Source organism: Neovison vison, chromosome 4 (genome assembly GCF_020171115.1).
Source record: "Neovison vison isolate M4711 chromosome 4, ASM_NN_V1, whole genome shotgun sequence".
Lineage (NCBI taxonomy): Eukaryota > Metazoa > Chordata > Mammalia > Carnivora > Mustelidae > Neogale > Neogale vison.
The window spans coordinates 34,117,202-34,143,218 of NC_058094.1; the positions used below are offsets into that span (position 1 = coordinate 34,117,202).

A 26,017-nucleotide genomic window follows, 5' to 3' on the forward strand; every position below is an offset into this window, starting at 1 on the left:
AAATTAAATGAAGTCTTACATAATGAATGTTAAGACTCCAGCTTTTTCCCCAACATGGTCCCTGGCTCACTAGCTGCCAGGAATATGCCCTCTAGCTCAAAGTCTGGAAGATTTTGCTCTGGGTAATCTAACTCACTCAAGAGAAAAGAAGTGTGCTCCCCAACGATCTAGCCCAGCTATATCACAGACTATGTTACTGTTAGGGAACCAATTCTAAAGAAAGAGGAGGCTGAGGATATTATGAAAAGATTAAAATTAAACCAAGCCACCAAACATTTATAGAAACCAATATCTAAAGAAAGAGGAGGCTGAGGATATTGCAAAAAGATTAAAATTAAACCAAGCCACCAAACATTTATAATAGCAGAACTACAAAAATGGGGAGAAAAGGCAAAGAAAACAGATTACATAGTGAAAGATTTCTACTCTTTATTGTAAATGTAAAATGAAATAGTAAGTCAGACCAGAGGACAAACACCTTCTCAGGGCATCTACCTCCACCTTTGGTTCTTAAAGCTATTTCTACCATCTGCCCCGATTTATTCAGGATCCCCTCTTAATCTGACTTCTGGTTCTCTTTTAGTTCCTCAAAAGGGCCACGCGCCTTTCTGCCACAAGATCTATGTAAATATCTGGACATATTTGGGGGAAACATGAACATTTTCATTAACAACCAGATAATTTCCTATTTACAGCCATTTATTTTTGCATACATCTATAAATGGACTAATTTTTTTGGCATTTTACTCACAGCAAATAGATCGGTTTTAGAAACCCACGGCTCTTAAATTCTAGCTGTCACTACCTTTGCCTGTGGGAAAGAGCCACTCACAAATATTTGGAATACTTATGAATAATAAAAGAGAACATTGATCAAACTTTAAGTCAATAAGGAGGTTATCAATGAATGCTGAAATCCTTTCTATATTAGAGTTAGTCCACAAATGTTACATAATCCATCTGGATTACATATGTGGCAACTTTTCAATGTCAAATTATTTTCCCCCTAACACCAAAGATGTCCCTTCAATACCAGATGATATTTGCTCAAAGAGAATACAAGCTTAATTTTTTTCTAAGTTATACATAGATAGATAGATATCCAAAAAGGAAAGTAAATTCAAGACAAAGTGATTTTTAAATCTCCTTTTATATTAACATGAGCAACTAAATACTTGAGTGCATCATTTAAAAACTGTCATCTTTTCTTCATATATCTTTTCTCAAATTTCTTTCACTAGTTACTCAACCTTACTCAGTTTGGAGTAAAGATATTTTTCCTAACCACTTTCTGAGGGAAAATCAATTAACAAACTTTTTTTTTTAAGATTTTATTTATTTATTTGACAGACAGAGATCACAAGTAGGCAGAGGGAGAGGAGGAAGCAGGCTCTTCACTGAGTAGAGAGCCCAATGCGGGGCTTGATCCAGGACCCTGGGATCACGACCTGAGCTGAAGGCAGAGGCTTTAACCCACTGAGCCACCCAGGCGCCCCCAATTAACAAACTTTTAAAGTAACTCAACTGAAATTCCAGGGCATTAGTTTTGTATAAAATAGCTAGTGAAAGGAAAATGGGCTCAGGAGAATTTAAACAGACCTAGATCCTATTTCTTATCTATGTTACCTAGTATTTTTGTAATCATGAGCAACTTATTTAATTCAGCCTCTGTTTGTAATTAGCAAAATTGTGTTAATGCTGGATAAAAAACATTTTAAAAGGTTGAATAGTGCACATACACAGTAAGTGGAAGTACCCTTTTCAAAACTGAACTTCCTTTCAAAACTAAATTCAAAATATTTAATTATCCAACTTTAAAATATTTATATTTCATTTCTGTGAATATATTCTCCTAAGGAGAGGATAATAATATGTGAATAGGCAAAGTCTGGAAAAGAAATTTTCATGACAAATTTTTTGTAACTTTTGTATAATATTTGAAAATAATTGAATAAAATTTAAATAAAAATAGTAAACTACTATAACCAAAAATATTAACCAAATTCCATACATAATGTCCTGATAATTTCATGTAAGTGAGTCCCCTGAAACAGGGATTATGTCTTATTCATCTAGGGGACCCAAGAATTTTGAACAATGCTGGGCACCTAGTAAACATTCAAAAAACATCAGGAAGAATGGGTGGGTAGTTGAGACCTCTATCTAGTTTGGTCATATTTATGCGGTTGCAAAAATAAGACCAAAAATGTCTCTCTACTACCTAAACTATATGATAGAATACAACCACTTAAGGAACTGTGCTATCAGAGAAGCCAACAGTAATTGATCTATATATAGAGAGAGGGGGGCAATCTAAAAACGCTGGTGATTTGCCATAGCATCAAACACTTAAAAAAAAACTATCATTGTGCTGTGTAAAGTTAGTCTACTCTGAAGCCATCTTGGTATACTACCCTAACAGTGTGAAGTTAGAATTCCTTCAGGGTGATGCCAGGTTCCATTGGAAATTTATCTGCAACCTGCTTGGGCACAGAAACCATTGTCTCCACAAACCTTGGTGTAGTTGAACTGACAGTTAATGTGTTGTGACCTGGAGTTCACCATTAAAAGCAAGCAAAAAATTAATTAATTAATTAAAATTTTAAAAAAACTATCACTTATTTCTAGAGCTTTATAGAGAAAAACACATCCTCAAAAATCTAAGAAGTACTCACAAAAAATAGGGTCATTACTTTTTACAATTGAGAAACCAAGTAAATTGTGAAAAATGAAAAACTATTTTTCCATAGTTGATCATAAGAATTAATAATTCAGCATAAACAAAACAAGTCAGTCCACATTAGAAAGGTATCTGTATCTGATTAAGTGAATACACACAATGACAAAGAGACACATTTTGAAATTTCTCAGCATCAACACCGGTAAATCACATAGTGTTGGGTCCAGAAGAGGTGTTAAGACATTATCTGGGAGACTAGCTCTAACGTTTTTTATTTCAAATGTAGAGATTTTTTTAAAGATGGTGCCTGGGTGGCTCAGTGGGTTAAAGCCTCTGCCTTTGGCTCAGGTCATGAGCCCAGGGTCCTGGGATCGAGCCCCGCATCGGGCTCTCTGCTCAGCAGGGAGCCTGCTTTCTCCTTCTCTCTCTCTGCCTGCCTCTCAGCCTACTTGTAGTCTCTGCCTGTCAAATAAATAAATAAAATCTTTAAAAAAAAAAAAAGATATGCACAAAATACATCAAAATATCAATACTATTTTTATGAGTGGCAAGATTGTGGGTGATTTTATGCTTCCCACCTCTGTCTTTTCAAATTTTCCCTAACGTAATTATACGTTTTCATAACTAAGTGTATATGATATTTTCAAGATATCACCTGGTTTAAAAAAGAAGAAACATCCAGTGTACCCTATGCTTATAAGCAGTTTAAAAATTAAACAATCTTACACATTTTCAAAGTCCTTAAGGAAGAGATTTACAGTTAACACCACCTGTTCAGCGAGGGGACTTTTGCTGAACAAGTTTTCTGCCCTCATCACAATGACAGAGTTGCTCAAGGAATCCTATGTATAAATTTGCTGATGATTTGAAATGTTATGGCAGTTCTCGGTAGGGGTCGTTAGAGGAGAAATGGGGATGTGATTCTGTACAGATCTTGGGTGAGGAGATGTATTTATTCTTTTTTCTTTTCTCTGCCATCCACTGGAGGACTGTCCACGGGGCAGTTAGCCAAACAGCCAGGTGAACCGCTTTAGTTGCTCAAGCATTTGCCCATGTTTAAAATACTTTATATCCTTTGATGATAAAATTACTCAAAACATAAAGAAAGGAAGTAGCAGCAATAAATCATGCTGGCACAGCCCAGGTTATTTATTCTGAACAGGATGGCTGACAAAGGAACCTGCTGTCACAACATATGAGAGCATTTAAAATAATGAGATTTTTCAGAAAAAAAATGAAAAAGAATCAAGAAAAACACTAAATCTCTCATGCTGTCCATAAGACACTCTGACAGAAAATGAAGATCTTAAAAAAAAAAAATGAAGATCTTAAGGGGATTTAATGTAACATATTGGAGGTTAATAAAGAAACCACATGATCTTCCAATTTAATTTTGTCACATTTTATATGGAAGAGGATGGGCTTTGGAGTCAAGCAGACGGGTCCACTGGAACCAATGCTCACTCACTACTTGGCAAGTTACTTAACCATTTTATAAGCCATTTGTAAAAATGGACACTATAATAGCTACCTCATAAAGTGACAGTTCAGATTACAAAAAGTAATGGGAAAATGCATGGCACATGTTTACTATCTACACTTTTCTATATGTTTGCAATATTATGCAACACATCATTCAATGAGTGGCACATAATGGGCTCCCAATAAATGTTGACTCATTTCCTTGTTAGAGGCAGGAAAACTAAACCAGATTTTAAGTTAAAAAAAAAAAAAAAAAAGGAAGGGACTAGAGGCCACCAAGTTCAGAACTCTACCTCTAGGCAGACTTATCACATTAAATAAACATCATCAGATGACTTTCCACACAAGGGTGTAAGAGGAACTTTTCTCAATGCCTAAGAGAAAAGGATCATAAAGAATAAAATAATGATCAATAAAATACAAAATAAACAAAGTCGGTATTAAATGTAGAAAGGAACCCACTTCTAAGGATCACTGAAGTTTAAGCCATAGTGATTAAAACAAACAAACAAAACATACAGAATAGTATCACAAATCAACAGCGGTGAAAAAAATGCGTGTTTTGGTCGATGATATCACAAAAATTAACTCACTGTAAGGGAAAAAATAAAATTACAGTTGAGCCTGAAACAACATGGGCTTAAGGGTGGTCAGCCCTACAACAGTCCAAAATCAGTGTGCAACTTGTGACTCCCCAGAAACTTAACCAATAGCCTACTGTTGACTAGAAGCCTTAGCAATAACATACAGTCAGTTAACACACCTTTTCTATGTTATTATATACTATATTCTTACAGCGAGCTAGAGAAATGAAATTATTATTCGGAAAATACATTCACAGTACTAACCCGTATTTATGGGGAAAAATCTGCATATAAGTGGACCCACACAGTTCAAACCTGTGTTGTTCAAACATCAGCTGCCCTTAGGTATATTCTGGTGATCTGTCTTTTTATAGATCAGATTTTTAGAACTTGAGAGAGGGGAGCCTGGGTGGCTCAGTCAGTTAAGTGTCTGCCTTCGGCTCAGGTCATGATCCCGGGGTCCAGAGATCGAGAATCGTGTGGAGCTCCCTGCTCAGCAGGTGAGTCCACTTCTTCCTTTCCCTCCTCCCTTCATGCTCTCTCTCGTTCGCTCTCTCTCTCTCTCTCAAATAAATAAAATCTTTATTACTAAATAAATAAATAAAACTTGAGAGGAAAAAAGGGTTACCATAATCACCATGATTTAAGAATGCAAATCAAGTCAGAAACACTGGGTTTACACCCTGATTTCACACTACCTATAATACCATGGACAACGCCCTCCTCTCTCTTGAACCAGAGTCCTCATTTATAAAAATGGGGATTAAAATAATATTTACTTCCCAAAGTTGACCTTTTAATGAAATACAGACAGAAAAGTCTTGGTTCACATCTTAAGTACTCAACAATTGGTAGTAGCAGTGATACTTGTTTTTAAGAAAAAAAAAAAAAGGAAGAGAGGGAAAAGGACAGTTTTAATATGCCTTTGAGAACATTCTTGTGTTTCAGCTGTCCTTCCCTAAATCTGAACAAAACACAAAAAGGAAAAAAACAAAAACAAACAAAAAATTATTATCTCAATGAATTCAGTTTCTCTAAGATTTCAATAAGGGAGCCCCTCAGTGGTGCAGTAGGTCAAGCAACCGACTCTTGATGTTGGCTCAGGTCAGGATCTCAGGGTCAAGATCGAGCCCCATGTTGGGCTCCATGCTCAGTGCAGAGTCTGCTGAAGTTTCTCTCTCCCTCTCCCTCTACTCCTCCCCGTACTCACTTTCACTCTTTCTCACTCTAAGATAAATAAATAAATCTTAAAAAAAAAAAAAAGATTTCAATAGGAAGATGAGTAAGGATTTCAGTATCTGCATATCTTTCAGGGCAATCCTCTTAGCCTAATCACTTCCAACGCAGCGTTAAGACCAGAAGAGCTGCAACAGAGCTTCAAATGCCCAGATGCTGCTGAATTGCACTTTAGAATTCCAGTTTTCACAGTGGCTTCACCAGATGAAGTGTTAAGTTGGGCACCTCTGGGTAATGTTCTGGGACTCATGCAAAGGTTGTGATAGAATTCAAAGTATTCATAAAAGACTCAATCTCACAAAACAAACAGGGTTGCTGGGGGGAAGGGGGTAGGGAGAGAGTGGTAGGGTTACCGACACTGGGGAGGGTATGTGATATGGTGAGTGCTGGGAAATGTGTAAGCCTGAGGATTCACAGACCTGTACCCCTGGGGCAAATAATACACTACACATTAATAAAAATAATTAATAAAAATAAATTTTAAAAAAAGAATTCAAGGTATTCTACTAAATTTGATGTAGCTCACACCAAGTCTTTCAAGGTTTTTTATATATGCTTCTAAAGTTGATCACAACCATGTGGCATGATCTCTTTTGACCTTTTTTTTTTTTTTTTGGTAGGCTCCAGGCATGGAGGTCTTTATGGGGCTCAAACTCACCACCCTGAGGGGCACCTGGGTGGCTCAGTGGGTTAAGCCGCTGCCTTCAGCTCAGGTCATGATCTCGGGGTCCTGGGATCGAGTCCCGTGTCGGGCTCTCTGCTCAGCAGGGAGCCTGCTTCCCTCTCTCTCTCTCTCCCCCTCTGCCTGCCTCTCTGTCTACTTGTGATCTCTCTGTCAAATAAATAAATAAATCTTTAAAAAAAAAAAACTCACCACCCTGAGATCAAGACCTGGACACCCTGAGATGGAGTGTTGGATACCTAACCGACTTAGCCACCCAGGCACCCCTGGAATGATCTCTTTGAATTAGTATCATCTGAAAGTAAGCAAGGCTGAAAGCAAATTTTCTAAGCAATGACATTCAAATGTTTTTTGACTTGATCCACAATAATACATTTTACATAGAGTATATATTTACATATATTTATATAAATGCACACAATAAAATTTCATCAAACAGTACTTACAAAGGACAATGCACAATAATATCATCTTCTTCTCCATTTACATCTTTATTCTTTTTTTTTTTTTTAAGATTTTATTTTATTTATTTGAGAGAGAGAGACAGTGAGAGAGAGCATGAGCGAGGAGAAGGTCAGAGGGAGAAGCAGACTCCCCATGGAGCTGGGAGCCCGATGTGGGACTCGATCCCGGGACTCCAGGATCATGCCCTGAGCCGGAGGCAGTCGTTTAACCAACTGCGCCACCCAGGCGTCCCTACATCTTTATTCTTAATTGCTCATTATACTTCCACTTAATTGATTTCAAAACCCAGTTTGAAAAACTCTTCTAACAAGTAACTACAGATAGATTAAACCTTATAACCTCAGGACAAATCTCTATCTTCTGAGTTCCCCATGACATTAAGAATATTCCTCAAGTTTCAGAGAGCAGGTTAAGACTTAAAAATAGCCAAGTCACATGACATGCCTTTATAATCACCCACAATGCACGCAGATGTGACAGGTTGCTGGGTCACCCTAGAGGTTTCAAATCATTGTAATTCTGGGTGCACAAGTCAGAAGAGGGAGGTTTATTAGGGCCAGAAGGTAAGTACAACCATTGAGCAGAGGAAAGGAAATGAACTTGAGAGAGGCAGGAGGTGCGGGACCTTCTGGGCGGACACAGGAAGCAGAGAATGGAAGATAAACACAGCCAGAGCCAGGAAAACAAGTAGAACCTGAAGCAGGAGGCTAAATGAAGCCAGAGCCAGAAGGGAAAGCAGAAACAGGCATATAAGAGGAAATAAGGCCAACACAAAATAATGTGCTATGCCAGAAAGGAAAAAAGGCTGATGGCATTTGGCTACATCATGCATGAGAGCAGAAAGGCATGTGCTCACGTGTGTTCTCTCAGGCTATCAGAGAACTAGAATTTTATATGCAGCTAAAACTCTGTCGTTAAAAAAAAATGTGGTCTTTGTTTCTTATGCTCTATTAATTAGCACTTCTTTCCTACCAATACTGTTGACCTGATTTTATTAAAAATGCTTGACTGAGTAAATAAACATATGTTCCTTATCTATTTGATCATTCCCCACTGCCAAAATTTAGAATCAATTTTAATTTGTGCTACATTGTTTTATAATTCTTTTCAGATCCAAATGGTTTCCTAATTTCTTTAATACTTCCTGTATACAACCCTGCTACAGAAATACATTAAGTTTAATACTATAAGGAGCTGGGGCGCCTGGGTAGCTCAGTGGTTAAGCCTCTGCCTTCGGCTCAGGTCATGATCTCAGTGTCCTGGGATCAAGCCCCGTATCGGGCTCTCTGCTCGGTGGGGAGCCTGCTTCCCCCCCTTCTCTCTGCCTGCCTGTCTACTTGTGATCTCTGTCTGTCAAATAAATAAATAAAATCTTTAAAAAAAAATACTATAAGGAGCTAACTTTTATTTCTCGCTTTCATATTCTGTATTAATAAAAAATTATTTCCAAGAGATTTCAATAAATTAGTGATGTAATTACTATAAATTTATTAATATTTGGCAATGTATAAGCTGTATCTTTGAAAACTGGATACAATAAAGACAGTAGCAAAATGAAAAAAAATGATTGCATAGGGTTTTTTTAATTTATTAGAAAATAATAAGAATCAGTAACTATATAACAAATTAAATGAAATTCAAATTGAGGTCATATTTAAATTTATCAAAATTAGCCAGACATTTACATTTATAAGCAGAACTAATTCACTACCTAGTAACTTACCAAAACCTACTCAATCCAGTTCATGATTAGGCAAATACACCACAATACAAAAATTTTTAAAGGCCTACATGGTATTATTAGCTGTCACATAAATTGGTGAATATCCAAATCAAATAGCAAATTTACTCACAGTCAAATTTCAGTAATAAACAAGTTAAAAAAACTAAAAATATAAATTTAGATAAGTATTTTATAAAATAAAATTTATATGGTACTAATATCTTCAACAATTTTGATATTTAGAAACTGTCTTAGTCAACTGACTTGTTATTTTAGTAGGACATTACAATAACTTTTACCAAAAAAGGGTTTTTTCCCAAAAAGTTTTTTTAAAAGAAAAAAATTAGTTCAAAGATAAATTGCAGAAATATCAATTTAGAAAAACCTAGAAGAGATGCAAATGTCCTACAATCCAAAATATACAAGCATTTTCACTGCAACATGGTTTTGTCACAGAGAAATACTGAAAGTAACCTGTAGTAGCAGATAGGTAACTAAAGCAAAAACCTCTTTGGTCAGTTTGGTTTGGCTTTATTATTGAGATATAATTAACATATAACATTGTGAACTTGTAAGGTATACAACATGTTGATTTGACACATTTATATATTGCCATATGATTACTACCTTAGTGTGGTAATTTTTTGAAAATATTTTATTTTATTTTATTTATTTGACACACAGAGAGAGATCACAAGTAGGCAGAAGTGGGCAGAGAGGCAGGCAGAGAGAGAGAGAGAAACAGGCTCCCTGCTGAGCAGGAACATGATGTGGGGATTGATCCCAAGACCCTGGGATCATGACCTGAGCCGAAGGCAGAGGCTCAACCCACTGAGCTACCCAGGGGCCCCCTTGAAAATACTTTTTTGAAAAATATGTTCTTTTTTGAAAATACTTAACATCCAATCTCTCGGTAACTTAAACCTATATAATACAAATATTGCTGACCATAATCACTACACTGTGCATTAGATCTCCAGAACTTACTCTTCTAGTTGCAAGTTTGTACTCTACCATTTCCCGTTTCACCACCCCCTGCCCCAAGTAACCACCATGGTACTCTGTGTTTCTAAGAGTTCAGCCTTTTTAGATTCCACATATAAATGATATCATACAGCAGTTGTCTTTCTAGGTCTGACTTATCTCACTTAGCACATGACCTAAAGGTTCATCATGTAGTCACAGAAGGCAGGATTTCCCTCTTTCTCATGACTGAATAATACTCTATTGTGTGTATACACACACACTCACACACACACACACACACTACAACTTCTTTATTCGCTCATCCATAAATGGGCACTTAGATTATTTCCATATCTTGGCTATTGTGAATAAGGCTGCAATAAAATTGGGAGCAGCGCAGGTTATCTCTTCACTATCCTGTTTTCTTATCCTTTGGATGTATATATCCATACACTGAATCATATGATAATTCTTCTTTTGGTCTATTGGGAAACCTCCATACTGTTTCCATAATAGCTGAACTAAGCTCCATTCCAACCAACAGTACCCAAGAGTTCCCTTTTCTGCACATCCACAACCATCACCACGTGTTACCTCTTATCTTCTTAGGCAGACGGGGGACTTAAAACAACACGTTTTTATTCTCTTACAGTGCTGGATGTCAAAAGCTCTAAATAAATTGCACTGGGCTGAAATCAAGGTGTCATCAGGGGTGTCCTCTCTCTGCAGATTCTAAGGGAAAACCCATTCCCTTTCCTTTTCTAGCTCCTAGAGCTGTAGTCCTTCCATTCCTTGGTTCATGGTCCCTAACTCCTTCTTCAAAACAAGCAGCACAGCACTTGGCTTCACCCATTACATGTTCTCCAACAGTACAGTCTCCCTCTGTCTTCCGCTGCTAAGAATATTTGTATCACTGGGTCCATCTGATCAATCTAGGATACTTTTTCCATCTCAAGAGTCTTAACTTAATCTCATCTGCAAAGTCCTTTTTGTCATAGAAGGTAATGCATTCACATACTCAGAGTCCAAAGATTAAAACATGGACATATTAGAGGGTTATTATCCAGCCTACTACAGAGGGCAAGAGAGAGCTCTCTTCTTTTCGAAGACAGCCACTCTAACAGGTAGGAGGTAATATCCGCTAGGGTTTTGATTTGCATCTCTCTGGTGATTAGCAATATTGGGCACCTTTTCATAGACATGTTGGTCATTTGTAGGTCTTCTTTGGAAAAAAATTTTCAATTCCTCTCTCCATTTTTTAATCAGACTGTTTGCACTTTTGTTATTGAGTTATATGAGTTCCTTATACACTTTGAACACTTACACCTTATCTAATATATCTGCAAGCATTTTCTCCCATTCTGAAGGTTGCTTTTTCATTTTCATTGTTTCTTTTGCTGTGCAGAATCTTCTTACTTTGATGTAGTCCCAACTTGTTTATTTTTAATTTTATTGCTTGTGGTTTGGTATCATATCCAAAACATCATCACAAAGATAAATGTCAAGGAGCTTACCATCTATGTTTTCTTCACCTTTTATGGTTTCAGGTCTTATGTTCAAATCTTCAATACATTTTGAGTTGCTTTTGTGCATAGTATAAGACAGGAGACCAAATTCATTATTTTACATAATAAATGTAGTTTTCCCAACACTATTTATTGAACTGACTATGCTTCCCTTCCCAACAGACTCTTGGCTCCTCTGTTGTAAATTAATTGACCATATACACATGGGCTTATTTTGAGGCTCTCTATTCTGTTTAATTGATCTGTGTGTTTGTTTTTATGCCAATACCATACTGTTTTGATTACTCCTTTTGTAACATAATTTGAAATCAGAAAGTATGATCATTTGGAGCGCTGTTCTTTCTCAAGATTGTTTAGGCTATTTTTATGGTTCCATACATATTTTAGGACTATGTTCTATTTCTGTGAAAAACGCCATTGGAATTTTGATAGAGATTACACTGAATCTATAAGTGCATTTGGGTAGTATAGACATTTATTTTTTTGGTCTTTTTTTAATCGAAAAGCTAACGGACTGGCTAGTTACATTTCCCCCCCAAAACCACAAATTTAGTAGTAACTGAGTTTCTAGCCAACATATTCAAAGCTGAGAATTAAAAATGCAAAAACAAGTCCTTAGATCCAATTAAGGGAGCCCTGCTACATACAGGCTAATCAATACCAGTGGTACTCCTTGACTCCAGGAAGCTGGAAGACACCCTAATAATCCCACTCAAAACATTTACCTCAAGTAGCCTTTTTCCAGTTTCCAACTCATGATACATAATACATTGTTAATTCTATTTCAGAAAACTTTTTTCAACTTGTTTTATTTACAATGCCAACTTTTAAAAGGTCATTAAACTAAAGTTAACTAGACAATAAACTAGGTAGAAATCGCTTTAAAAAGAGAAGGAAAGCCCAAAATGCCACCTTCTACAGAGAACTCACAGTTCAGGTTTATTTAGTGCAAAGAAAAAAACCTTTTGATCGTACGAGAAGAAACTCAGCCATAAGTTTGGAATCTGTACTCAAACTACACATGCAAGGAGGACAATATTCTGCTTAAACAACTGATTCGCTGCTGCCATTTGTCTACTGTGTGTCTAATATTAACAATTATAAACAGAGCAATACAACTAGTATTTGGAACAATCCTTACAGTGTTACAGTGTCAGGCATAACATTTCACTTCTCTTCATACCACTGGTTCTCTTTGCGTACCTGGGCTTCCTCTTCTTCAGTAAAGTCATTTTTGATATTGAAGGTCTTGCGGATCTCCTCAGGAGTTTTCCCCTTGATCATACTGGCAACAGTCTTGCGTGTAACATCAAGCAAACCTTTGATGTCTAAGTAGTTCGCAGCCAGAATAAGTTCCAACAGTGTTCCTTGGTCAACTTTCAGGAATTCTTGGTCCCAAACAGGGATATCATCTGTCCACTTTTCTTTGTTCTCATCATCCTCAGGAGGAGGGGGGTCATCCTTGTCATGGGTGCACCATTGAATGATCTTTTTTAATATTGCTGCATTAACATTTGGTAGAGGAACTGGATCATCATCTCCTTCATCGTCCACTCCCAAATCTTCCAACATGGTCTTGACAGTCACAGACTGTTTGGCGATTTCAACGTCAACTTCAAATATCTCTCCATCGGAACTCTGCAACTTAATTGAAGGCATGGTGCTCGGTCTCAGGCCAACTGCAGGTCAGAGGCTGACAAAAACACAGCAGCCTCCGGGACATGGGGAGAAGAGTGGAGAACAAGGCCACTACCTGGATAGTATAGACATTTTAACAAAATTAACTCTTCTAATCCATGAGCACAAAATAGCTTTCCATTTATTTGTGTCTCCTTCAATTTTTTAATTAATGTGTTAGTTTATAGTGTACAGATCTCTCACCTCCTTGGTCAAATTCATGCCTAGGTATTTTATTCTTTTTGATGCAGTTGTAAATAGAATTATTTTCTTAATTCCTCTTTCTGATAGTTTATTAATATATAGAAACACAAGAGTTTTTTATACGTTGATTTTGTATCCACAACTTTACTGAATTAATCAGTTCTAACAGTTTTTTTCATGGATCTTTTCTATTTATAATGTGATGTCATCTTCAGGGAAAGACAGTTTTACTCCTTCCCTTCTGATTTGGATGACTTTTAATTCTTTCCCTTAGCCTAACTACTCTGGCTAGGATTTCCAGTACTTTGTTAAATACAGAGTTGGCATCCTTGTCTTCTTCCTGATCTCAGGTGAAAAGCTGAAAGCCACCACTGAGGATATAACATTAGCTGTGGGCTTGTCATATATGATTTTTATTCTGGGGAAGCCTGTTTCCTGTATACCCAGTTTGTTGAGTTTGTATCATGAATGGATATTGAATTTCATCAAATGTCTTTCCTGTATCTACTGATAAGATCATGATTTTTATCCTTTCTTTTGTCAATGGGGTGAATTACATTTGTTGAAGATATAGAATCATCCTTGCATGCCTTGAAGACATCCCACTTTCTCATGCTGTATGATCCTTTTAATGCACCGTTGAATTCAGTGTAGTGATATTTTGTTGAGAATTTTTGCATCTGTGTTCATCAGGAGTATCGGCCAATAATTTTTTTTTCCTCATAGTATGTCCTTCTGGTTTTGATATCTGGATAACGGTGGCCTCACAAAAAGTTGGAAGTACTCCCTCCTCTTCAATTTTTGGAAGAATTTAAGGATTTTTTTTTTTAAAGGATTGGTATTATTTCTTTAAAACTTCAGTAGAATTCATCAGTTTTGAACTTTTGTTTGTTGGGGGTTTATTATTGATTCAATCTCCTACCTATTCAGATTTTTATTTCTTTATGATTCAATCTTGGTAGTTTGCATATTTCTAGGAATTTATCCATTACTTCTAGGTTATCGACTTCTTAGCTTATGCTTGTTCATAGTAGTCTCTAATGATCCTCTACATGGTACACTTGAAATACCTTCTTTTCATTTTCAATTTTACTATGAGTCCTTTTTACATTTTGTAGGGTGTCTAGCTAAAGTTTTGTCTATTTTTTTCCAAGTTTTTCTTTAAATTCCACTTAGTTACAGTGTAATATTAATTTTAGGTGTAGAATTTAGTGACTCATCACTTACGTACAACACCCAGTGCTCATCACAAGTGCTCTCTTTAATCCCCTTCACCTACTTCACTCCTCCCTCCATCCCCCTCCCATCCAGCAACCCTTAGTTTGCTCTCTGTAGTTGAGTCTGTTTTCTAATTTGTCTTTTTTTTTCCTCCTATGTTCACCAGTTTTGTTTCTTAAATTCCACATATGAGTGAAATTGTAAGATATTTAACTTTCTCTAACTTACTTATTTCACTCTCTCTAGCTCCATCCACATCATTGTAAATGGGAAGATTTCATTTTTTATACCTGAGTAATAGCCCATACATATATACATACATACCACTTCTTTATCCATTCCTCACTTGATGGACATTTGGACTCTTTCCATAATTTGGCTATTGTTGATAATGCTGCTATAAACATCAGGGTACATGTGTCCCTTCCAATAAGTATTTTTATATCCTCTGAGTAAATACATAGTAGTACAATTGCCAGATCATGGGGTAGTTCTATTTTTAACTTTCTGAGGAATATCCATACTGTTTTCCACAGTGGCTGCACCAGTTTGCATTCCCATCACCAGTGGAAGAGGGTTTCCCCTTTCCACCACATCCTCAACAACAGTTGGTTTGTTTCTTCCACTGTGGTTGTTTCCTCCATCATTAACTTTAACCATTCTGACTGGTGTAAGGTATATCTCATTGTAGTTTTGACTTGTATTTCCCTCATGTTCCGTGATGTTGAACATCTTTTTATGTGTCTATTGGCCATCTGTTTGTCTTCTTTGGAAAAATGTCTATTCATGTCTTCTGCCCTTTTCTTAACTGGATTATTTGGTTTTTGGGTGTTGAGTTTGATAAGTTCTTTATAGATCTTGGATACTAACCCTTCACTAGATATGTCATTTGCAAATATCTTCTCCCATTCCAAAGACTGCCTTTTAGTTTCCTTGATTATTTCCTTCGCTATGCAGAAGATTTTTGTCTTGATGAAGTCCCAATAGTTTATTCTTGCTTTTGTTTCCCTTCTCTCAGGAGACATATCTAGTAAGAAGTTGCTACAGCTGATACCAAAGAGGTTGCTACCTATGTTCTTCTCTCGGATTTTAATGGCTTCCTGTCTCACATTTTGATCTTTCATCCATTTTGAATTTAGTTTTGTGTATGGCTAAAAAAGTGGTCCAGTTTCATTCTTTTGCATGTTGCTGTCCAGTTTTCCCAACACCATTTGTTGAAGAGACTGTCTTTTTTCCATTGGATATTCTTCCATGCTCTGTCAAAGATCAGTTGACCATACAGTTCTGGGTTCATTTCTGGGTTTTCTATTCTGTTCCATTGACCTAGGCATCTACTTTTTTGCCAGTACCACACTGTCTTGATCACTACAGCTTTAGAATATAACTTGAAGTCTGGAATTCTAATGCCTCTAGTTTCATTTTTCTTTTTCAAGGTTGCTTTGACTATTCAGGATCTTTTGTGTTTCCAAACAAACTTTCAGATTGTTCTACCTCTGCGAAAAATGCTGGTGGTATTTTGATAGGGTTGCATTAAGTGTGTAGATTGCTTTGGTTAGTATAGACATTTTAACAATATTTGTGCTCCCGATTCGAGCGTGGAATGTATTTCCATTTCTTTGTGTCCCCTTCAGTTTCTCTCACCAGTGTTCTATAGTTTTAAAGAGTACAGATCTTTTACTCCTTTGGTTAGGTTTATTCCTAGGTATCTTATGGTTTTTGGTGCAATAAATGGGATTAACTCCTTGATTTCTCTTCCTGCAGCTTCATTTCTGGTGTATAGGAATGCAAGATTTCTGTACATGGATTTTGTATCCTGAGACTTTACTGAATTGGTATATCACTTCTAGAAATTTTTTGGTGGAGCCCTTTGGGTTTTGTACAAAGACTATCATGTCATCTGCAAATAGTGAAAGTTTGACTTCTTTCTTATAGATCTGGATGCCTTTTCTTTTTGCTGTCTGATTGCTGAGGCTAGAACGTTCGGTACTATGTTAAATAACAGTGCCCTGCCTTATTTCTGACCACAGAGGAAAATTTCTCAGTTTTTCCCCATTCAGGATTATATTAGCTGTGGGTCTTTTGTATATCAGCTTTATGATGTTGAGATATGCTCCCTCTATCCCTACTTTGTTGAAAGTTTTTTGTCAAGAATGGATGCTGGGGCGCCTGGGTGGCTCAGTGGGTTAAGCCTCTGCCTTTGGCTCAGGTCATGATCTCAGGGTCCTGGCATCGAGCCCCCTCATTGGGCTCTCTGCTCAGAGGCAAGCCTGCCTCTCTCTCTCTCTCTGCCTGCTGCTCTGCTTACTTGTGATCTTTCTCTGTGTCAAATTAAGAAAGAAAAAAAAAACCGTTAAAAAAAAAAGCATGGACGCTATATTTTGTCAGATGCTTTTTTTGCATTTATTCAGAGGATCATATAGTTCCTATCTTTTCTTTTATTAATGTGGTATATCAAGTTGATTGATTTGCAAATACTGAACCACCCTTGCAGTCCAGGAATAAATCCCACCTGATCATGGTGAATGGTTCATTTAATGTATGCTCAATTCTATTTGCTAGTATTTTGTTGAGAATTTTTGCATGCATGTTCATCAAGGATACTGGCTTATAGTTCTCTTTTTTAGTGGAGTCTTTCATTTTGGAATCAGGGTAATGCTAGCCTCATAGAATGAGTTTGGAAGTTTTCCTTCCATTTCTATTTCTTGGAATAATTTGAGAAGAATAGGTATTAACCCTTCTTTAAATGCTTAGTAGAATTCACCCACGAAGCCATCTGGCTCTGGACTTCTGTGTGTTGGGAAAACAATCTCTTTTCTGGTTTTTGGTCTGTTCAAGTTTTCTATTTCCTCCTATTTCAGTTTTGGTAGTTTATATGTTTCTAGGATTTTATCCACTTCTTCCAGATTGTCCAATTTGATGGTATATAATTTTTCATTATATTCTCTTATGATTATTTGTATATGTGTGGTGTTGGTTGTTACTTATCTTTTCCCATTTGTGATTTTATTTACTTGGGTCCTTTGTCTCTTCTTTTTGATAAATCTGTCTAGGGGAATTATCAATTTTGTTAACTTTTTTCAAAGAATCAGCTCCTGATTTCACTGATCTGCTCTAATCTTTTTTTTAGTTTCTATATCATTTATTTCTTTTTTTAAAAAGATTTTATTTATTTATTTGACAGACAGAGATCACAAGTAGGCAGAGAGAGAGGGGGAAGTAGGCTCCCCGCTGAGCAGAGAGCCCGATGCAGGGCTCAATCCCAGGACCCCAGAATCATGACCTGAGCTGAAGGCAGAGGCTTTAACCCACTGAGCCACATAGGCACCCCTCCATATCATTTATTTCTGCTCTAATCTTTATTTCCCTTTTGCTGGTTTTAGGCTTTGTTTGTTGTTCTTTTTCTAGCTCCTTTAAATTTAACATTAGGTTGGTTATTTGAGACTTTTCTTGTTTCCTGTATAGGCCTGTATTGCTATATATTCCCCTCTTATAACTGTTTTTGCTGTATCCCAAACATTTTGGAGCATTATGTTTTCATTTTCATTTGTTACCATGTATTTTTTTAATTTCTTCTTTAATAAGATTAAATATTCATTCATTGACTCATTCATTCTTCAGTAGAATGTTCTTTTTTTTTTTTTTAAAGATTTTATTTATTTATTTGACAGACAGAGATCACAAGTAGGCAGAGAGGCAGGCAGAGAGAGAGGAGGAAGCAGGCTCCCTGCTGAGCAGAGAGCCCGATGCGGGGCTCGATCCCAGGACCCTGAGATCATGACCTGAGCCGAAGGCAGTGGCTTAACCCACTGAGCCACCCAGGCGCCCCACAGTAGAATGTTCTTTAATCTCCATGAATTTGTGGTCTTTCCAAACTTTTTCTTGTGGTTGACTTCAAGTTTCATAGCACTATAGTCAAAGAAGATGTATTGGTATGATCTCAGTCTTTCTGTACTTCTTAAGACCTGGTCTGTGACCTAATACGTGACCTATTCTGAAGAATGCCCCATGTGCACTTGACAAGAATGTGTATTCTGCTGCTTTAGGATGAAGTGTTCTGAATATATGTTAAGTCCATCTGGTCCAGTGTGTCATTCAAAGTTATTGCTCCCTTGTTGGTTTTCTGCTTAGATAATCTGTCCACTAATATAAGTGGAGTGTTACAGTCCCCTACTGTTATTGTATTATTATCAATGAGTTCATTTATGTTTGTTATTAATTGTTTTATATATTTGGGTGCTCCCAAGTTGGGGGCATAAATATTTACAGTTGTTTGATCTCCTTGATGGATAGATCCCTTCATTAAGATACTGTGCCTTTCTTCATTTCTTGTTAGAGTCTCTGGTTTAAAATCCAGTTTGTCTGATAGGAGTATTGCTACTTGGGCTTTCTTTTGATGTCCATTAGCATGATAAATGGTTCTTCATCCCCTCACTTTCTATCTACAGGTGTCTTTAGGTCTAAAATGAGTCGCTTGGGGCACCTGGGTGGCTCAGTCGGTTAAGCATCTGCCTTTGATTCAAGACTCCCTGCTCAGTGGGGAGTCTGCTTCTCCCTCTGCCCCCACCCCCATCTATGCTTGCGCTCTCTCTCTCTCTCTCTCTCTCGCTCTCTCTCTCTATAAAATAAATAAAGTCTTTAAAAAATAAAGTAAAATAATAAAATTAGTATCTTGTAGGCAGTATATAGACGGGTTTTTTTTTAATCCATTCTGACATCCTTATCTTTTGATTAGAACATTTAGTCCATTTACATTCAGTTATTATTGACAGATACGTATTTAGTGACATTTTGTTACTTGTTTTGTCATTACTGGAGATTTTCTCTGTTTCTGTCTAGTCTTTACTCCTTTGGGTCTTTCTTTCCCTTTCAAAGAGTCCCCTCTAATATTTCTTGCAGGCTAGTTTAGTGGTCAGGAACCCTTTAGTTTTTGTTTGTCTGGGAAACCCCTTATCTTTCCTTCCATTCTGAATGACAGTCTTGCTAAACAGGGTACTTTTACCATTCAGGAAATTGAATACATCATGCCACTCTCTTCTGGCCTGCCAACTTTCTGTGGAGAGATCTGCAACTAGTCTTATAGGTCTTCCCTTGTAACTTAGGTGCTTCTTTTGTCTTGCTGCTTTTAGGATTTTTTTTTTTTTACAAATTTAACTACAATATATCTTGATGTTGACCTGTTTTGTTTTTGGAGTTCTCTATGCCTCCTGAATTTGGAAGTCTGCTTCCTTTCCCAGATCAGGAACGTTTTCAGCTACTATTTCTTCCAATAAAACTTCTGCCCCCTTTTCTCTCTTCTTCTTCTTCTGGGACTCCTATGATACAAATGTTATTACATTTGATAGAGGCACTGAGTTTCCCAAGATTACTTTCATTATCTAAAAATGTTCTTTTTCTCTTTTGTCAGCTTCATTATTTTTCCATGAGTCTATTGTCTATATCACTTATTCATTCCTCTGCTTCTTCCATCCTTGTGGTCATTACATCCAGTTAGTTTTGAATCTGTGTTAGTGCATTTTTCATTTTGACCTGATTGTTTTTTAGCTCCTTTATCTCTGCAGTAAGAGTCTCCCTTTGTCTACCATTTTTTTCTCAAGCCTAGCTAGTAGTACCCTTATGACTGTTGCTTTAAATTATGGATCAGGCACATGTGACATATCTGTTTTGATTAGATCACTGGCCATGGCCTTTTCTTGTTCTTTCTTTGGGATGAATCCTCTCTCTTGGCATTTTGTCTAGGTCTCTGTCTTCTTCTACATGTTAGGAAAGCCTGTTATGCTTCCTGCTTCTGAGAGTAATGGCTTTATGAAGAAGAGATCATATAATGTCCAGGGTCTAGTGCTTCAGGAAGTGTCTCTGGTGTGTGCTGTGAGCATCTGTTGTTGTGTTTGAGATGCTCTAGCTCTCAGGCCAGTCATGCAGAGTTTCTCATGCAGTCGTGCAGAGTTTCTCCACGCTTGCATAGGTAGTATTTGGACTGTGGCCAGAGTGTGGCAAGTTCTAGCTAGGTGTGCTCTGATCTGCTTGTTAAATGAGACTGGATGCCTCTTCCACTAGAACTAAAGACTTGCATAACTCTATGGGCAGTAGAGTAGGCTGGTCCTCTGGGAAAGGATCTCACTGCACTGAGACAATGCAGTTTTGACCCAGAAGGGCAGTCAAGCCAGAAGAGAGAGGTATGGGATTTGCAGCAAGCAAGCTAAACAGCTAGTGTCCTCACTGTTAGCTGCCCTCATCAGGTGCTTCTGAACCTATGCTGAGGGGTGAGCAAAGAAGATGGCACCCCTGGGTTCTTTTGTCCCCAGAGAGGCAATGCCACCTCTCACAGATGTGCTCCAAAAAGGAAGGACATTCTCTCATCATGCCCCTTAGGTGATCCTCAGATCATTCAGTCTGCCCCAAGGTTGTTTGCCTGCCTCCTCTCCAGGAGTAGGACACCACCTTCAGGACTCTATGCCAGCCAAACCTGGGGACCTCTAAAACTCTAGTCTTCGAGCCCCATAGGTTGCAAAAAATTCAGCCCCTCTTGTTCTCCCAGCCAACTGCTTTGGAAAAGTGATCTGCTTGTGTCTGTCTCTGTACACTCCACTCCTTCTCATCCTCCTTCATGACCAGGCCTCCCTCCTCTCCACAGCACCCGAAATCTGTTACTTCCCCAAACCTTTTCTCCATACTCCCTGCCTTCCTCAGAGAGGACTCCTCTCTCTCTCTAGTTGTGTAGTTTCTTCTATCAGTCCTCGGGTCAATTTCTTGAGTATTCAGAATGATTTAATATTTACCTAGCCACATTCCAGGGACAAGGTAGCCTAGGGTCCTCCTACTATGCCGCCATCTTTGTCTTTTTACTCTATTTTTTAAAAGGTTCTTAGTTTTATGGAACTTTCCTATTACATTTTTAGTCTCTATTTCTTTTTTTTTTCTGCTTTGATCTATGTTAATTTCTTCCTTCTACTAACTTTGGGCTTTGTTTGCTCTTCTTTTCTGGTTCCTTGAGGTATGAAGTAAAGTTTTTTATTTGAGCTCTGCTTTTTCTTAATGAAGGCATTTGTCAGTATGGACTTCCTCTTAGAAATGCTTTGGTTGCATCCCATAAGTTGTGGTATGCTGTATTTCCATTTACTCCAAGATATTTGATTTCCCTTTTGATTTTCTATTATCCCTTTGTTATTCAGTAGCATATTGTTTAATCTCCACATTTTGTTACTCTTCCAGTTCTCTTCTTGTAAAGAATTTCCAATTCATTATCATTGTAGTTAGAAAAGATGCTTGAGGGGCACCTTAGGTGGCTCACTCAGTTAAGCATCCAACTCTTGATTCTGCTCAGGTCATGATCTCAGGGTCGTGGGATCGAGCCACGCTGAGCAAGGAGTCTGCTTGGGATTTGGGGATTCTCTCTCTCTCTGCCTCTCTCTGCCCTCTCCCCTGCTCATGGACTCACTCTCGTACTCTCTCAAAAAAAAAAAAAATGCTGGATATGATTTCAATCTTCTTAAATTTACTGTCTTGTTTTGCAGTCTAAATCTTTATCTATCCTGGAAAATGTTTCATGTGCCCTTGAAAAGAATGTGTATTCTGCTGCTGTTGGAGGCAATGTTCTACAAATGTCCTTTAGGTCCATCTGATCTAACATGTAGTTTAAATCCAATATTAATTTTGTCTGGATGATCTATCCATTATTAAAAGTGTGGTACTGAAGTCCCCTACTTTTACTATATTACTACAATTCTTCCTTCAGGTCTATTAATATTTGCTTTCTACATTTAGGTGCTCCTTTTTGCAACTTTAAGATTCTGTTTTACCCTTTCTTTCCCAAACCACAATAGAGAATATAAAATATAACCAACTTCCCCATTATACTTGATTTCTGAAATTTAGCCAATTCTATTTCTTTTATTTTTTAAACCTATTTTTTGAAGATTTTATTTACTTCTTTATTTATTTGAGAGAGAGCATAAGCAGAGGGGAGGGCAGAGAGAGAAAGAGAAACAGACTCCCCATGGAGCAGGGAGCCCGATGTGGGACTCAATCCCAGGACCTTGGGATCACGACCTGAGACGAAGACAGATGCTTAACAACCCACCCAGGTGCCCTGAAATTTAGTCAGTTCTAAATCTGATATTTCCATTACATAATTTCCCTGATCTATCCCCTCTTGCTATGCTGTACACACACACACAGAGACACACACACAAACTTATATTTCACCAGAACTGTTAAACATGCCTGTTAATCAAGAAAACTATACTTATAGTAGATGCTGCAGGACAAAGGCATGGAATCCCCCAATAATGCCAAAAGTATTGCCTACTCACAGCTTAAAATGGAATATCTCCCCCAGAAACTTCCCTCAGCTGAAGGTAGCTGCCTCATCCAAATTTATGAGCCTCCCAAGGACAGTCCACATCCAGTCACTCATGAACAAGAACAAACAAAACCCCAGCTCCTTTGTCTCAAGTCAGGGGAACCCACCTCCAAAACTCCCCCTGGGATTGCTTAAAGCCTTTTTTGCAAATATACCACAGTACTATTTCTCCCTTCCTAGTTCTGCTTTTTTCACTTCCACCCCGGTATTACCAAAAGCACTCTCCAATAAACTTCCTGCAGACCTATTTTCACCTCGAAATCTATTTCCTGGGAACCCAACCTAAGATAGACTTTCCCTGCTTTCCTCTAGTTATTCTGCCACTATGTCATCAAAATTGGCTTTCCTACTTGAATCATATCTATGCTCTCTTCCTCAAAACCATTTTCAAAGAATTTTACTTCACTACCCTATGTAACTCACTTCCCTTGCCTCCTCCTCAGTAAGCATTTAACTTTATAAAATTGACTGGAAAAGAACTGGTAATTCCCCTAATTCAAAGACTTAGGATTTGAAGTAATAGTTACTCAGGGTTTCTTTCCTGGAACATAATACACTTACAGAAATGTGCACAATCTTATGTGTACGACCCAGTTACGTTTTACAAATGGAGTATACCTGTGTAATAGCACCAAATCATGAAACAGATTATTACCAGCACTCCAAAAGTTCTCTGTGCTCTCAGTCATTAACACTTCCTTAGATTAACTACTTTGCTTATTTCAATAACTATAGGTTAATTATGCCTGGTTTTGAACTTTATATAATTTCTTGAATCTGGCTTCTTTTATAAACATTATGTTTGTGAAAAATATATCCATGTATCTCGGCAAAGTATTCGTTCTTCCATTTGTATTACTAATTGGTATTCAGTTATATGAATATACCATTGTGTGTTTATCCATTCTGTTCTTTTTTTCATACAGATGTATTTACTTATTTTAGAGAGAGAGCAAGAGTGAGTGGGAGCATGAGGAGGGGCAAAGAGAAAGGAAAGGGGGAAGCAGACTCCCAGCTAAGTGCAGAGCCCTGAGCAGAGCTTGATCTCACCACCCTGAAATCAGGACTTGAGCTAAAACCAAGAAGTAGACACTTAAGTAACTAAGCTACCCAGGCACCCCAATCCATTCTGTTCTTTTTTTTTTTTTTAAGATTTTATTTATTTGAGAGAGAGAAAGCATGAGTAGGGGTAGGGGCAGAGAGAGAGGGAGAAGCAGACTCCCCACTGAGCAGGGAGCCTGATACATGGCTTGATCTCAGGAACCCAAAATCACGACCTGAGCCAAAGACAGACACTTAATCAACTAAGCTACCCAGGTGCCCCCAATCTATTCTGTTCTTAATGAATATCCAGATTGTTTCCAGTTTGGGGATTATAGCAGGCCAAATAATGGCCCTCCAGAGCCGTCCACACCCTAATTATCAGAACCCATCAGAACCCGTAAATGTTATCTTATGTGGCCAAAGGAACTCTGCTGACATGATTAAATTAAGGAACTTGAGACGAGAATGTAATCAACTATACCGGTGGGCCAAATGTAATTACAAGGGTCTTTATAAGAAGGATGCAATAAAGTCAAAAAGAAGGCCATGTGACAACAGAAGCAAAAGGAGAAAAGGCAATGCAGGGCTAAAAACCAAGACAGACTGTGGAAGCTGAAAAGGGCATGGAAGGGGATTTTTCTCTCGAGTCTCCAAAAGGAAGCAGCCTGCCAACACCTTGCTTTTAGCTCAATCAGACCCATTTTGGCCTTTGACCTCAAGAACGATAAAAGAGTAAGTCTGTGGTGCTTTAAGCCATTAAGTTTGTGGTAATTTGTTATAGCAACAACGGGAAACTAAACAGGAACATTCCAAATAATGGTGCTATGGACATTTTTTACTTTTCTTTTGGTGTGTACATGTACTCATTTATGCCGGGTCTATGTCTAGAAATGGACTTGCTGGGGCATGAGCATCACATATTCAGTTTTAGTAGCTATTGCCGGTTTTTCAAAGTGGTTGAGTTATTTTAAACTCCCAAAAAGAGTCTATCTTAAGTGCAGTTATTCTATATCCTTGCAATACTTGGTATTGTCTTTTTGAGGGGGTTCAATCTTGTGGGTACACAGTAGAGTTTTATTGTGATTTAATCAGTATTCCTATTATGATGAATGATGCTGACCACTTTTCACATGTTTATTGGCCATTTGTTAACCTCTTTTATCTAGTAATTTCACAAGGGTCTTACCCATTTTTTAATTGAATGGTTTGTTGTTTTATTGATTTGTGTGCACTGGTAACATATTCTGGATGAGTCACTTACATTAGAGGACCTTTTGAGAGTAAAAAAGGAACATTCTGGTGGCTCTACTGAGGATACTTCCTTATAAGAAAAAGGATAGCTAGGGGCGCCTGGGTGGCTCAGTGGGTTAAAGCCTCTGCCTTCGGCTGGGGTCATGATCTCAGGGTCCTGGGATCGAGCCCCGCATCGGGCTCTCTACTCAGTGGGGAGCCTGCTTCCTCCTGCCTCTCTGCCTGATTGTGATCTCTCTCTGTCAAATACATAAGTAAAATCTTTTTTAAAAAATAAATAAACAAGGGGCACCTGGGTGGCTCAGTGGGTTAAAAATAAATAAACAAGTAAATAAAATTAAAAAAGAAAAAGAAAAAGGATAGCTACAATACAGACATCGTGATTTGTTATATCATAAGCATTCAATGTACTATTGCCAAAAGTCTAGATTAAAAGATACCTCAGAGCAGAGGCTAAAAGTATCTCCTAATCTCTGTATCTTCTGCAGACCCTAAGCACTAATTACACATTCAGTGTATACTACATATACATTCAAATGAAAGAGTCCCCTAAGTTAAATAGAATTTATTTAGCTTCCAAAGTAGGAACTTTCTGGTAACCAGCCAGTCACAGTTACTAAAGCTCAAGCAACTGTACATCAGGCAAGAACCAGGGAGTCCTAGAAACCAAGCAGGATGAAGCATATTTTTATAGGGTCATGAAAGACACCTTAGAAAGAGAGAATGAAATTATACTGAACGTAAACACCACAGACATAGAATTACTTTACCAGAACAGTTACGTATCATGGCAGTAAAGTGAAGAAATACATAGGAAAATGAAGCTCTAGAAACAGGAACAAGTCAACCATAGCAAACTAGGGTAACGAGTTCAGGATGAGGCTATAAACAATTTGAGGGTGAGAGATACCTGTTTTCAT

At 37.6% G+C, this 26,017-nt stretch overlaps 2 protein-coding genes across 34 annotated transcripts in view; both read right to left on the reverse strand.

Annotated features, from left to right (window-relative positions):
- RIMS2 (regulating synaptic membrane exocytosis 2) overlaps positions 1 to 26,017 on the reverse strand; it is a 592,339-nt gene that overhangs the window by 509,791 nt on the left and 56,531 nt on the right. The gene's annotated exons all lie outside the window — the stretch shown is intronic.
- On the reverse strand, positions 12,329 to 13,021 carry LOC122904378 (S-phase kinase-associated protein 1-like). The gene has a single exon (XM_044245167.1). It carries the CDS (start codon positions 13,001 to 13,003, stop codon positions 12,512 to 12,514), a length of 492 nt encoding a protein of 163 aa, XP_044101102.1. The 5' UTR covers positions 13,004 to 13,021; the 3' UTR covers positions 12,329 to 12,511.

Bases quoted from the DNA above. Each gene is read 5' to 3' on its own strand.
- LOC122904378 (XM_044245167.1), bottom strand. From the start codon at position 13,003: ATGCCTTCAATTAAGTTGCAGAGTTCCGATGGAGAGATATTTGAAGTT.